The sequence below is a fragment of the Physella acuta genome, unplaced genomic scaffold (genome assembly GCF_028476545.2).
Source record: "Physella acuta isolate Inbredline_101_S28 unplaced genomic scaffold, ASM2847654v3 ptg000446l, whole genome shotgun sequence".
Classification (NCBI taxonomy): Eukaryota; Metazoa; Mollusca; class Gastropoda; family Physidae; genus Physella; species Physella acuta.
The window spans coordinates 275,001-290,742 of NW_026731965.1; the positions used below are offsets into that span (position 1 = coordinate 275,001).

Sequence of the window (15,742 nt, forward strand, 5' to 3'; positions counted from 1 at the left end):
TCTGGAATCAATCAGCCGTATAGATCTTTGTTCAGCGACCTCCTGTAAGGGGGACAACTCCCTTTCTCTGTCGACCTCGCCAATTAAAATACTGAATCCAAATTGATTGTATTATAATATGACTAAGTCAAGCTTCGGTACGATCCTTTAAACACGGCTAATTGCTCAAGACAGTTTTGGAAATATTTTTTTTTTAATCTTCAGCTTTGTATTCTGAACGCATTCATGAGTTTGTAAAGCACATTTTCGAGTTGTGGTAAAGCTCTCTAGCTATGGTAAAGTTCTCTAGCTATGGTAAAGTTCTCTAGCTGTGGTAAAGTTCTCTAGCTGTGGTACTGCTCACAACTTGTCTAACCACTGTCTCTCCTACCCCAACACGGTGCTAAAAGGATTTCGGTTGCCGCTGTTCCAGCACACAAATAATTACATAATAAATTTAAATGGAGTCACAATTAAACATTATTTTACCACATATCTATTTTTTTAAAAAAACATCAAATTGTTCTGGGCAAAGTAACGAATTAAACAATGAATGCGATGATATCGTTAAACAATGACCGTGTTTCAAAATTCAGTAATAGTCTAAATCTGGCGCTAGAAAGGTGAAAGGCAAAACGTAAACTGTACAAATGTGCCAGACATTACCGGGGGGGGGGGGGGGGGGTTATGTCACTCTCGCGTTCCTACTGCCCTGAATGGCTGAAACTAGGCTGAATGCCGTACATTAGATAAACGACAAGATAAAAACAAATAGTGAAATCTCAAGGTAAAGAAAATGTAAACATGCGGAGGTTAGGATTACAAAAGTTGACCGACTTTTAACCCCCCCCCCCCCCTCCCCAGATGTGTTCTGTGCTCCATGACAGGTTGGGTTGGGTTGGGTTGTGGTGCAGATACGGGCTGTTATCATCTATCTCAGATATACTTTTATGCAAAGTCAAACTCTTAACCGTTCGATACGTTTTATCGTTGAATAAATTCTATTTTCATGCCTAACTTTGAAGTGCCCACCAAAGGTGACATTGGGGATATTTTCATAGCGCTGGTCGAAAGCTGATAAACGTATACTTATGTAGATCTTTACATTATCTGGGGGGTTGGGGGTGAGGGAGTGGGTGGGTGGGGCAATAATGCATGCCCAGACATTGGTATTGTCGCGGGGAGAGTCAGAATCAACCGGGCATTGTGTTTTGGCTGTGTCCTGATTGAGTATTGACTGTGTCTTGGTGACTGATCCCACCGCCTTGAACTAGCTAGTCTGTGAGGACTAGATATACAAACGACTCAGAAAAAAACACCCATTCCGTGTGTGGATATCAGTAGACCAGGCATATCTTCACTGGCGTATCTGTTCAAGTTGAAAATGAAAACATTTCAAAACTAGGGACTTGTGTACGAGCGAGCAGGCTACAGGGGCGGAGTGCTGTTGGTGATAAGGACGGTCAGTTTCTCGTCCCGTAGAACGTCGTAGGTGTTCAGCGATGTTTCCGCACATATCGGTCAGTGGTTATCTTTCTTGTGCTTTCGTGTGTAGACTAGGTGTGTGCTTTCGTGTGTGTTCTGTCCGGACTTAGTGTGTGGGTTTATTCCATCTAGCGGTTGTGTGTGAGTTTAATATCTGAGGTATTGTGACTCAGATTGTTATTTAATGTGTTCATATATCAGATAATCAGTTGGACAATTTATTCAGTAGAATTTTGTTCATAGATGGACTTAGACAATTTGCTCATAGATCTAACTTAGTCATACAGTTTGTTGTAATAACTGACTTAATCGGGGAGGGCAATGTATCCATAAATTTGACTTAAAATTGTGTTTAGTGTTTACCTTTACAGCCGCTACAAGAAAAACAACGAATTCGCGTGTGTTTCAATAGGATAGTTTTAAAACTCTGAGATATACACGCGACATAGACTATTTCAATAGAAGAGTTTTAAAACTCATAGATATACACACGACATAGACTGTTTCAATGGGATAGTTTTAAAACTTAGATCACACAGTACATAGACTGTTTCAATTGTTTTATAACCTAGATCACACACGACATAGAATATTTCAATAGTTTTAAACCACCCAGATATAAACACGACATAGACGCGTGCTGCAACAGATAACGAATGTTTACATCTCTGCCGTAACAGATCTCTCGCTGGTGTTTGATTTATTGGAGGGAATACGGTTCAAATATATTTAGCTGGAGTTGATCTGTTTAGTTAAACGTGTGAACGTTGTACCACGGTCATACTTTACTTTATAAACATTGCCGTCACGCTACAACTAATATCAAAACATTAAAAGTTTATCAAAACAATAAAAATAACTCTAAAAATATCAAAACTTATATGATTTATCAAAACAAAAACAAAATTCTATAAAAATGAACAATTTAGAAATTTATCAAACAATCAAAATTCTATGATTATCAGCATTTCGATTTACAAGTATTAAAGCTTTGCAAATATCACAACTATACAGAATGGCATATCTATAGAAATGTCAAGTACCAAAATTATTTTATTTTATTTACAAAAAAAAATCAATACTTAAAACATATAAACAATTGAAATAATACAATAATCAACTCATTAATTTACAAAAATCAAAACTTTACAAAAATTAAAACAATAATACAAATGTAATAGCTTTACAAATGTTAATTACTGCAAGAGATACCAAGGTTTAACAAGTCACAAAGATCACATTTCTTTGATGATCAAAAACTTCGAAAAATCTACCATACTACGTACACTTATGTCAAATCATTTTAGTATTCTCTTGATATTTCACAACAGTGTTCGTCATGCTTTCTTCCCTTAAGCTGCGGTATTAAAATTCCACTTTTATCGCATCGTTATGCCAGTATTTTTTAGGATGATTACACTCTTTTCAACACACGTTTTTTGTGTGCGCATAACTAAGTCGAAACTATTCATATCTACTGAATATTTAAGTTCACATATATGATATTTATCGACCGTAAAAAAGCTTTACTTAGCTTTTTGTTTTCTAAAGAGAAACTTTTTATTGAAGTTCCAATAAAACGCCGCGTTTAATGTTTATAGTTTACAACCTGGAAGGTTGATTCTGTCTAGAGGTTTTTATCTTTTTAATGTCATCTGGCCTGCCATGTCACATGTCACATGGACAGATTTCTGTTGACAAGACGCGGCCTTGTGACGTAGAAGATACGCGGGGATGGGGGGGGATGCTTCGATTGACTGCATTGCGGGGTTATGGGAAGTCTTCTCGATGGTCTAGTTGCCCAGGTACTGGGTAGATTTACCTGACCTCAAGGAGGTATTCGAGAAACGCAGTTCTTTTGGGTAGTCTTAATGAAGGACCTATGCAGGGTATTTTGGGCATCACTGAGATATTTTGGGTGTCTTAATGAAGGACCTATGCAGGGTATTTTGGGCATCACTGAGATATTTTGGGTGTCTTAATGAAGGACCTATGCAGGGTATTTGGGCATTACTGAAATATTTTGGGCGTCTTAATGAAGGTAATATGCAGGGTATTTGGGCATTACTGAGATATTTTGGGTCGTCTTAATGACGGTCCATGTAGTTCGACTGGGCATCACTGAGATATTTTGGGTGTCTAAATGTCGGTCGTATGCAGGGTATTTGGGCATCACTGAGATATTTTGGGTGTCTTAATGAAGGTACTATGAAGGATATTTTAGGCATCTCTGAAACCTATTAAATCCCCATGTGGGCATTGATAACGTAAACTATGGTCTTTAATTGAGATTATTGTATGGCATCTTTTGAGACGGTATAGCCTAATGTTACATAATCACCACATAATCACCACTTTTAATAATGTGACGACTATGTGTTGTGGCACCGAGACTGTTGTTTGAACCCCATATCTAAGTAAATATGACGTAAAAACGACGATATATTTAGCTCTTCCATAGCTGTAAGAACCCTCGGAGTTTAAAAACTCTCATTAAACTCTAGGAGGCCCAGGCGATGATGCTTCACACAAAGTGGCGCCCAAGCTAGTGTCTTGAACTCCCCCCCCCCCCCCCCAAGTTATTGCGCACCAATCGATGGTATGTAGTAACGTCTGCTGTAAGCCACGAAGCAGGAACCTTTCTAATGTTGACTTGTCGCGTTCAGTGTTTCTTCCAGACTTTTTTCTCCGGGGGGGCACATGAAATCTTCGGGGGGGCGGTAAACTTTCTTCGGGGGGGGGGGGGCGGACACTGTTAAAAGTATATATTTTCTATATAAATTATATAAATTTCATTTCGTTCGGGGGGGCGGTAAAAATTTTTCGGGGGGGCTTGGCCCCCCCGAAGAGATGCCTGGAAGAAACTCTGGTCGCGTTACGACACAGGCAGGGCATCCACATGGCGTCTTTATCTACTTCTTTTATTTGTTCCTTTTATTTAAAAAAAACTTTTTACGGCACACTTCACTACCTACGTTCTTTTGTAGGAAGAAAAATATTTTTATGGTTTAGAAACTGTATTGACTTATCTTTGTAGTCTAGAGTCACCATTAGATCCCCGCCCAGTAAAAACATGTAGGTCTTGTGAGTTTATGACAGGACTGTGTTTGTTAAGTGCTTTCTGCTGTCAGAGGCGGAACAGGTGGCTATGGGGGTGCAACAGGGAAGTATCATATTTAAATACAATAGCGTCAGTTTGGTACGATATCAAAGGTTTTACTCGACTTAATCATCCTCTTTACTCTTTGTTAAGCATACAGTTTCAACCATTATCTTCAATTTTATCAGGTCCACTTTTGTGTATTTTAAAATCTCCCAAGACACCCCTTCCGTCTTTAGCTAGCCTTGTGTCTTACATCCTGGGGGTGCACCAAAATTATGCAGTCACCTAGTCGAATCAGACCCTCGCTGCACCGCCGTATTTACCAAGTATTAAGTTCTTTGATCCCCGGCCCCCATTCCAATAGACATTCATTCTGCCACAATCCAAGGTGACCTAGTCTTGATCCACTCCCGACAACTGCCTCATTCCATCATCAATTGCTAACATTCGCGGAGGTCGAATATGACATTCAACCTTGTCAAAGCTGTACGTACCTTTAACTTCATATTTTCGTATTTCTCTTATTTTCATGGGTTTTTTAACATATTTCTCTAATTTTTGTGTTTTTCTTATTTTCTTAGTTTCCAGCTTGAATATGATTAAGAACAACGTTATAATTTGTAGATAGAAATCAGTGGTTCTTAACCTTTCGTCCGCACTGAGAAAGTACAATCGTGAACCATATGAGACGGGTGTGTGTCTTCACCTCCGCCGAACCCCTTAGACTAACTGTCCCTGGGGTTCGATCGAACCCAGGCTAAGAACCACTGTTCTATATGTATCAAGTAAATACGAAAACCTAATCATACTTAAAAAATCATAAGGAAACTTTTCTATTCCGTCGCTGTATTAAAGTACAAATGTACTGTAAATTAGAAGAAATGTGTATTTTCAAAGTACGTTTTTTTTAGTATTTCTTTGTTAGAACTGTACTTCGATGTACTTATCTTATTGAAAACTTGTATTGGCATTCTGCTCCTGGGTTTTAAAAAATAAACGAAACCATCTAAGCAATACAAAATTCTTAAGATAAACTTGTTGTTAATCTTGTTGTTAATCTTGTTGTTAATCTTGTAGTTAATCTTGTATTCTTAAGAAATACTCCCCGTCATTTTCTTCTAATCTAAAATCTAGAGATCAAATTTGAACTTACTAGACCGTGAGTTTTGAAACAAGAACAAGTAACTCGAATTTCCCAAACAACTTTTCTTTAGATCGTGTATATTACCTGCCTTTATCAAATACACCAATTGTTTCTAATCAAATATGCAAGCGGCTTCATCGTCTGCTTCACTTCTGTGTACAGGTCGCAACCTGAACACATAATCAAGTTCAAGGCCATCTGCCTCCTCCGAAATTAAAGTTAAAACATTGAAACATCAAGTTGTTAACTTAAGCTTACATAAGACACCCGCCATTTAAGACATTGAAACATCAAGTTGATAACTTAAGCTTACATAACAAGACATCTGTCGAGCTTATCAACTGGAGGCTAGTTGCTGCAGATATCGCAAGCCACTTCAGTTTAATAAAGAAACCTTTTATTTTCTGATAGGAGATGTGTTCAACTTGGATCAGTTGAGACGGACGAGTCTGTAAGGGAAGCGATTAGGGGCGTGGATCAGTTGTGTGATAGCTGCCATATCTGATATCAATAAGTGTTTTTTGCTACCGAAGTTATCAACTGTGGTAGTTGTCTCAGTCCCATTGGTAGCAGTAGACGTAGGCCTACATCACGATAGCAATGGGTCTGGGTATTTTTTTTTTTCAGCATGGTATCGTTGATTAGCCATACTGTTGCTCGGCATGCATCATTAGCGTCATCTATCAACGCCCATCGCCGCACGAGGCGTCAACGAGTGAGCCCAATTTTGTGGTACCTATCTGCCAGAGCCTCCGATTGTGGTAACGAAAGGTCTTGTGAGGCGAGAAACATTATTTGGAGATTTGTTGTGGTTTTGCGAATTCACCGTCAGAATAAATTTTTCTTTTGGGAATTAACATCCCTCGACTTTAAAATTTTTACAAGGGTGTTAATCCTCCCCCCCCCCCCCCTCCTCCCCTCCCCTTCTCCCCCCCCCCCCCCCTCCCCGTTTCTTGAGACGATACAAGTGTAGTTTAACCACGGTGGTCAATTTATGCTCCGGCGCAACACAAAATGGAATCCGCTCATTCCATGCTTAGGGCGTGTCTAGATCCGTGGTTTATAACCTTTTTGGAGGCACCGAACTCCACCAATATCATATGCGCATTCACCCAAACTTTCTTAATAGTTCTATCGTCCGCACTGACAAAATCCGATCGTGAACCATGAGTCGGGCGTGTGTGTCTTGACCTCCGCCGACCCCCTGAGACTGACTCACCGAACATTTGGGGTTTATACAAACCCAGGTTCAGAACCACTGGTCTAGATTATCTCATTGGGTGGACACGTCATCCTACCCTCGTCCGACCTATAACTCCACCCGTACGGATGCCGCTGAATACAATTCCAATTTTCTAAATCTCCTGCCATTTTGTAGGTCGTCAGCAAAGTCTTTCACATCCGGTCACCGCGAGCAGAGGTTTCACTCATGTCTGCTATTCACAAACTCGTCCATTCAAAATCATTTTGGCGTCTGCCATTCAAAAACCACGCGCTTAAAATATCGCAAATGTCTCGTTAAATAGTTTAAATCATTTTAAAAGTTTTTTTTTTAATTAAAATTTCATTTCTTTTGGCTCGGCCGCAACGTGAAACGGTTATCGTTGTGCAGACATGTATGTAACGAAGGCGCCAAAACGGCGGTCTGATAGTGAAATCAGATGATTGCATCACGGGTCACGTGGTCCGCAAACACACCTGATTATAGATCGGACATCACATGACCAGGGTTACCTGTGATCATGAATTAGCATATTTTTTGTCTATTAATTCTGGATTGAGCAGGGTGGGGAGAGAGTGACAGTGCTAGCAACTACCGATAGCTCTACAACATGGGCGCCTGTTGGTTGATACCATCATCAGCAGACGTGTAGAGCATCGTGTGGGAATGGAGGCATTTCATTAGGACAGTTTTACTTGTTCTGTGTAATTTTTTAACATGTAAGCATTTCGCCAGGACTGTTTAACATCGTAATATTTAAATGTTATTGCAATCATTTCGATAGGATTGTTTGACTTCGTCATTGTGTAAATATAAGCATTTTGACAGAACTGTTTAACTTCGTAAAATTTAAATGCAAGCATTTCAATAGGAAAGTTTGACTTCATCAATGTAAATGTAAGCATTTTGACAGAATTGTTAACTTTGTAATATTTAATTGTAAACAATCAATAGTACAGTTTAACTTCGTCTCTGTGCAAGTATAATCATTTCAATAAGACCGTTTGACTTTGTTAGTGTAAATGTGAGAATTCCAACAGGATTGTTTATCGTTCTAATTGCTTTTATTTAAAAACATGTAAGCTATGACTGGTTGAGTTAGGTTTCGAACAACCCGCGTAGATCTATATCTTTGCTATCATATTCTATGGGCTTTATCGGCTATCTCGTCATAACTTTCATTGACATGCTGATCTTCTGGTTAATGCTAGGTTTTTTTGTTCAGCTATGATGGATTTGTTAGCCTAATAGCCATGACACTGTTTGTTTTATTTAGCCATGATGGATAATCTAAAATACACTAATCGCCATGACAAAGATTTTGCTTTTTTGGTCATGGTGAATATATTAGTCTAATTGGCCGAGATGGCAGAGATGTGTATCTTATAATGCTAGCATTATGGCCATTGTTGTTTGTTTTTCCTGGATAGATAATTTACTAGCCTAATGACCATGCCACGGCTGTTTTATTTTAATTTGGCCATGTTAGATATGGTAGCCCAATGGCCATAACAAAAGTTTTAGTTTTATTTTTGGCCATTACGGATATGTTAGCCTTATTGGCCAAGATAGATATGTATATTTTATTTAGCCATGTTGGAAATGCTAGGCTAAGGGCCACGACATTGTTGTTTATTTTATAAGGCCATGGCGGATATGCTACCCCAAGTGGCCATGATACCGTTGTATCCAACGACCACGATTACACCACACGGTGGTGTGTGTGAGCACCAGTGCCAGAATCCGCTGGCTCGGCCCAGGTCAAAGGTCACGATGGGGTGCTGTATTCCTCTAGACTCGACGTATCAGATAACATTTTTATTATTTTATAACGAGCAGCGTTGAAAAATAAATATTTCACATTAAAATTAAAACGAACTATTTTAAATATTGCACCGTAATATTAATTTTTGAGCTATACTATTTAGTATCGTATCGACATAGTTCTGCCCTTTTAATTTTTTTTTTCTTCTTTATTGTAATGGATGGGATTTCTTCCAACACAATTAGATCTAAGTGCCAATGTGTTTTGCGCCATATAAGCTGTAGACTCAGATTTCAGTCAGCTTTTCTTTCTGGATTTGTCCATCCAATAACAAACTACAAGGCAGCAGTTTCCTCTCCTTTATGGGGTGCTGTCCCCAGCTAGCGAGCCTTACCTGCCCGGGATTCGAGCGTGTAATTATTCAGTTAAGCAACCATAAGCTTTACCCACACGACCACGCCGACCTCCCCGCTTTAAATAAATACACTAAATTACTGAAAGCCGTTTCAGACTTCCTTACCAACATATACAAGCTTATTTTATTTTAGAATTGAAATCTCCGAGCTTAAAGAGTTCGTGTTGTTTGTTCTTCAACCCGCTATGTTTGATACGACAGGTTCACATTACTGTTGATCAACATGAGACGACACGTGACAGAGCGAGTTTAAAAAAAACCTGAATATCTATTTATAGCAGCATTCCATTCTGTGACAGGCGTCATTTTAACCTTGATGGGTTTTTTTTTTAACTGTTAGAACTACGACAAAAATGTCTGCTCTAGAACCGAGACGGTGTGAACTGATGTGAATAGAATAAACTGCCGCATTCTAGCTGCGGGCTAGCTGCTGTTTAGCTAAAAGTTAGCTGGCGGTTCCTTGTTTCTTTGAGACAAATACCCGTGCACTTTAAGACGCTGTCCGTTTAGGTTTTAGTGCCACACATCCCGATAAGTCCAAGACAGAAAGATGTACTTATAGTGATAAAAAGATGGCTCTACCTTCTGTTTGTTTTCTACAGAAACCTCGTTACAGGTTTCCTCAATGCCCCCATTCAAAACGAATCATGCGATTGAAGGCATATATCTTTCTTTCACAGCTAGTTGGGTAGTAAACCTATAGAAAATAGAAAAAAAGAAGAAAAAAAAAAGAATTCCGCACTTAAAGGTAGATAACTCTACAGTTCACCCTCAAGTCATGTGAAAACGACACTACACGTAACATTGGTCCGTAGCGAGTTATCTCCCCTGAGAACTTTCCACCCGTTACAGAAAAAAAACCTGGACTACAAAACTGTACACGGTTATCGTCCCTGTCTATTCAAATGATCCGCGTTTGCCGTTAAAGGGAGCAATACCCGGCACCAACCTGGCAGATAGAACTGGGTGGGTTGTTCTCTCCTGACAGGTAAAAGACGCTCCGTGTCAGGAACATCATTTTCCCACCCTCGCGGCTGACCTCTGTCTCCCGGTGATGACGTAGCGCTTCATTTGTTGTGCTTACGCTTGTAAACATTCTAGCAGATATCTGCATTCTCTAGAAGATATCTGCATTTTAGCAGACATCTGCATTTTAACAGATTCTAGTTGATAAAATCTCTTTAAACATCTATCCGTTTAAACATTATTTTTGAAAAGAGCTTGTTTCTAACGCCTAATCTGTTTCTACACTTTCTGAAAAAGCGTTGAATATCTAAAGATGTAAGCTGTGTAGATTTGACGATGGTCGTTAGTTTCTCTGGGAGGCGTCCCATCTCCCAACCTAGTCTGTCCACCATCTCCCAACCTAGTCTGTCCACCATCTCCACACCTAGTCTGTCCACCATCTCCCAACCTAGTCTGTCCACCATCTCCACACCTAGTCTGTCCACCATCTCCACACCTGTACCATCTCACACCTGTACCACCTCACACCTGTTGTTTATCTGTGTGACCATGCTTGGTGCACCGTGACCCCCCCCCCCCCCACACACACACACGTGTAAGCAGCTTACCCCTTAGACCTTACTGCACTTGGCTCTCTGATCTCGTCTTATGGGTGCCCTACCTAGTCGTATGCCCCATCCACTCATATGCCCCATCCACCCATATGCCTACCAACCAACCACCCCCTATATAACCAGCAGTAAGTGTTGTGCCCCCACACAATTTGTGCACATCCCTTCTTGTGTAGATATCTCTCTCTCTCTCTCCCTCTCTCTCTCTCTCTCTCTCTCTCTCTCTCTCTCTCTCTCTCTTAGTACTAACCATCCCTCCACCTTTCCGTAAAAAACAATCTCTCACACAGCCACAACTTGCACACGATTTAACTGGTAAATGATTTTTTTCAAACACCCTCTGATACCAATATGAGCGATAACCTGTATTTTTTTCCCGAGCCACTTTGTCATGTCATTTTAAAAACAGCTAGTTTTAAATGAAGTAACTCCATGCTAATAAGTCAATTACTTTACCGATTATTACAGGTTCTAAAAATGATATGATTTTGTGAATGGTTTTAGATAGAAACTATGCATTTTGTTGCGGTTTTTTTTTTAAGATTCATTTATTAGCCGATTACCTCATACTACAAAATCACTTTCAGTATTTTATGTTTTCTTCTTTCAATAGTCTGTTCGCTGACAATGACATGTGCGATACAGTAGACCTCTATATCAAACATGTGTTAAGGCTTTTATTTGTATTGTTTAGAATAGACCTCAGAATTTAAATACTAGATAGCCTGAAACTACTGTGGTTGAACTATAGATCAAGTACAGTATAATTCAGTATTTGCTTTTTGTGAAATATTTACACAGTTGGTATTTATATGAGTGTGATACTTCAACCGTGGACTAAATGAATGGGAAAGTATGAGACAAGCCTTCATTCTAACTTGAATTTGACATAAACTGTGCGCACCTAGCCTATACAATAGGCCATAGTGTTTCCAGATTAGTAATCTGATTTGTAGGCGACTCGCCATCATGGTTCCGCTTATTATGTCAACAAATACCAATCCTAACTTTGATCAAGAAGATTTCAATGGTATTCAAACTTCGGCGAATGGAGAACCGAAGTTTAAACAATATAACAACACTAACAACAGCCCGTCACATGCACAGTACTATGAAAAACAATCTTCAGCCATAGAAGAGTTCGCAACGCATCTTTCGCTTTACGATGACGCTATCAATTTCGCGGAAAAGTGTTCGACGTCTTCGCTTCTATGTTACGGTTCAAATACCGTGGAGGTAGGAAAGTTTTTTATTTTATGTTAACTTAATCTGCTATACAGGGGAACTTCGTGTTACTCGATATTAAGACACAGCTATAATGCTGGGCCCAACTCCACAAGTATTCAAATACAACTAAAATGTTGGGCCCGACTCCACAAGTATTCAGACACAACTAAAATGTTGGGCCCATCTCCACAAGTATTCAGACACAACTAAAATGTTGGGCCCAACTCTACGAGTATTGTTTTAACTCTCACCTCCCCTCACACCCTCTAGTAACTAGTAGTATTTTTTTTTCTGTTTACATCAATTAAAAGCTTGTGGTGTTAGCAGCTAAATACATTGACACGTTTTCCCATGATTAACGTTCTGCACGTATGTTTTCGCTGATGGATTAGTTTGTAGGAGACATGCAAACTAAAAGTTGGGCTTACCGACTTGTTTTTTTTTTTCACATAATGCATTAATAAAAACTTGCATTTAGAATATTCACGCTTGATAATGCGTGTAACTCTCAAGAGAGAATTAATTTCTCATCGTCTTGTGGGGTCTTGTCTATATGGTATGTTCATTTTATGAGTTTAAAGATGTTTCAGAGGTAAAATAATGAAAACTGGTTTTGGTAAAAAAAAAAATCTTTTATTCATACAGACATTAGTAAGCATATTAAACAATAATTTAGAGCACCATCATTGTCACATGCAAATCTGCATGAATAAATAGATATTAGAACTAGTTTGACATCATTTCAAACGTGCGTCAATAATTGAATACGTGTACATGCGCGATTATTTTTGTACGGAGAGAAAATTTAGGTGGTGTGGTGGATGATGGGTGTGTACATGTGTCCTTATGTGTGTACAGGTCTAAGCTTGAGTTAGAATGGTGGGTGGTGGGTGTGTACATGTGTGTACAAGTCTAAGCTTGAGTTAGAATGAGGGGTGGTGGGTGTGTACATGTGTTGTTATGTGTGTACAGCTCTAAATTTGAGTTAGAATGGTGGGTGAAGCCAAAATCACATCACTTCTCGACGTATCTGTATAGTATGTGATCATGTGATGAGCCAGGTCTATAAGCACAATTCTATAAGCACCATATATAAGCATCATCAAGCAACGAGAGAAAGCCTCTAATCAATCTGCTGCTCTAACTTGTAGAAAAAAGTTCTCATTACTACACTCTCATGAACCATTTAGTTTGAATATTTGCTTGTTCAGATTAATTATAGTGAATTGACTTCAACATCACTCCTTATATATATGTATATATATATATATATATATATATATATATATATATATATATCATCACTCCTCTTTTTTATATATATATATATATATATATATATATATATATATATATATATATATATATATATATATATATATATATATATATATATATATATATATATATATATATATATATATATATATATATATATATATATATATATTCAATTTAATTTAGATTAGGACGCTCTAACTTCCGTCTCCCAACGCTCTTACACACACAACATAAATACATCATTGTTGACTATAATCTCACAAAGAATGAAAATCATATATATATATATATATATATATATATATATATATATATATATATATATATATATATATATATATACACATATATATATATATATATATATATATATATATATATATATATATATATATATATATATATATATATATATATATATATAATCATCAGGACGCACGCATCCTCTATTATTCTGGTAACCCAGCCAAGTAATGTCGCCGTTTTTTTTTCACGAAAACAAAATCCATTTCCAGACACAGGATGACCTATAGCTTCTCGTGACCGTTCAGGTTCTGGGTTTACAGGTCAGGCTTTGTATCAGGTGAAATAAACCTGACAAATATACCTACCTTTACTGCGTGATGCGTGGGTGTCAACCGAGAAAACGGGAGCTGATTGGTTCATACAAATGCGCTCTTTGAAACGTAGACTAGTTGATATAATAGGAGACTGTAACATAGGACTATCCCTGGGTGGTTTTTATATGATTTAACCCAAATATCTATTTAAGATAAACCAAGGGGAATAAGTCGATCAACGTAGGAACGATAATTTTATAGTCATCTTTTTTAAGTTGAGAAGAAATTGACTTGTAAAAGTACACCATAGCTTTAGGTGAAAGTTCTTTAATTTTTCGGGAAAATGAACAAACATAATTTTAATTTAAGAGGGACACAAATTTCGTATAAGTTGGAAACACTACTTTTAAGACCTAGATTTATATTGCTGCATTATTTCGTTAAACTGTTAGAAAACAAATCTGTCGTTTAAATAAAAGTTTATTTTTTTAATTTTTTATTTTTAAAACGATACAGACTTTTAGACAATTTTATATACGTAAAATTGTTTTAAAGTTGTTTCGATTTTGTGCTATTTTTGTTCTGCCAGTTGTGTGAGTAATAATGGTGGTAGTTGTGGTTACGGGTTAGATATGACCAACCCTGACCACATGACGTCATTTACCGACATCACACGTCCAGTTGTGATGTATTGTCCACACCCCATATCCCTGAACTATGACGTATTTCTGGATGTCATTTATCTGACCAGATGACAATTATTTGTGGCTAATGACATTAGTTTAATCCCTATAATTCATGGGATTAGATTTCACGCACGTTTCGATGACATGTATCTGTTTATCAACCATTCGCGTGTTCAAAACTAACTTATACAAATCTAATGTTCACACAACAAACTGAAAGTAAAACGCTTCTATATTTCCTCTAACAGATGTAAGCCTACAATGCACACGCTACTAATTGTATAGCTAGCCAAGTGCACACTGTTGTTATACATCTAGCGATCTACATCCTTATACCTAGCCTACACTCTAAAAGCTTATATGCATATCAAAAGAAAAGCACGCATCCTTTATTGTAACTGCCAAGTTATATCTACATGAATGCCTTGTTTCTGAATAGATAGATCAGATATATAAATATATATATATGTAAGCCTCTCCCCCACCCCTACCCATCTTTTTCTTGAAACTTACACCCCCGTATCCAGCCAGGCTGAACGGAATATATACCATTTCTCGCAAGGTTGGTTTAAGACATTTTCTTTATGGATTCCAGAACCCTAATTCTATATATAGCCTTGTTGCTTGATGTACGTACCCTTGTATATTCGGAACCTCCGGGGGTGGGGGTGTTGATGGTGTCCTCTGTGGGAACCAGGGAGATCGTCTGCGTCCGTTTCTTGCACGAACTCGGGGGATGGCACTCTCCATCTTCAGACGTCTTTGAGGTTACGACCAGAAAACATTCGGGGAGATTCAATACGCGCTACATGTTTGTGGTTTTCTGTATTGGTGTTTGATGCCAGCGTTAATGGTAAATTTTTATTTGTTTCTTTTCTCCTTTGTTAAACTTTATTGTTTTATTATTTATTTATTTTTTATCTCATACTGCGCATGTCAGGACTGTTTAGGATGTAATTGCGTTTCAGAAATGCGTGCGGTTGTTGTTTTTGTTTGTTATTTGTGTTTTTGAAAGTCCTGTGTTTATAAATAATAGTATTACATTTTAAAATAATTTTTCGGCAAACAATTTGTTGATACTGTTTCTAATTAGTGATATTTAAACATAGTTTTGTGTTTATCAAATAAATTAAAATTTACTTAAAGATTAAGAATTTTTTTGAAACGGTTTTTAAAGTTATGTTGTTTTTTAAGTGTTTTATATATATTTTATTTTTAAAATAATATACTTACATATTTAAAAACTATTCTTTGGAAAATCGATGCTGCAATAAAATGAATATATTTTAAAATTAAGC

General features: G+C 37.7%; 1 protein-coding gene across 6 annotated transcripts in view; it reads left to right on the top strand.

Moving 5' to 3' along the window:
* Positions 1-15,742, top strand: part of LOC131943204 (uncharacterized) — a 49,634-nt gene that overhangs the window by 26,989 nt on the left and 6,903 nt on the right. Inside the window, exon 1 of one of the 6 annotated variants that reach the window (XM_059303214.1) lies at positions 1,255-1,499. The exons of 3 other annotated variants lie outside the window; for them this stretch is intronic. In XM_059303214.1, the coding sequence (XP_059159197.1) occupies positions 1,482-1,499 (18 nt within the window). In that variant the 5' untranslated portion in view covers positions 1,255-1,481. Of the gene's footprint in view, positions 1-1,254; positions 1,500-11,457; positions 11,927-15,084; positions 15,298-15,742 lie in introns of those variants that run through there. 2 more of the 6 variants (XM_059303212.1, XM_059303217.1) reach the window with 2 other exon arrangements.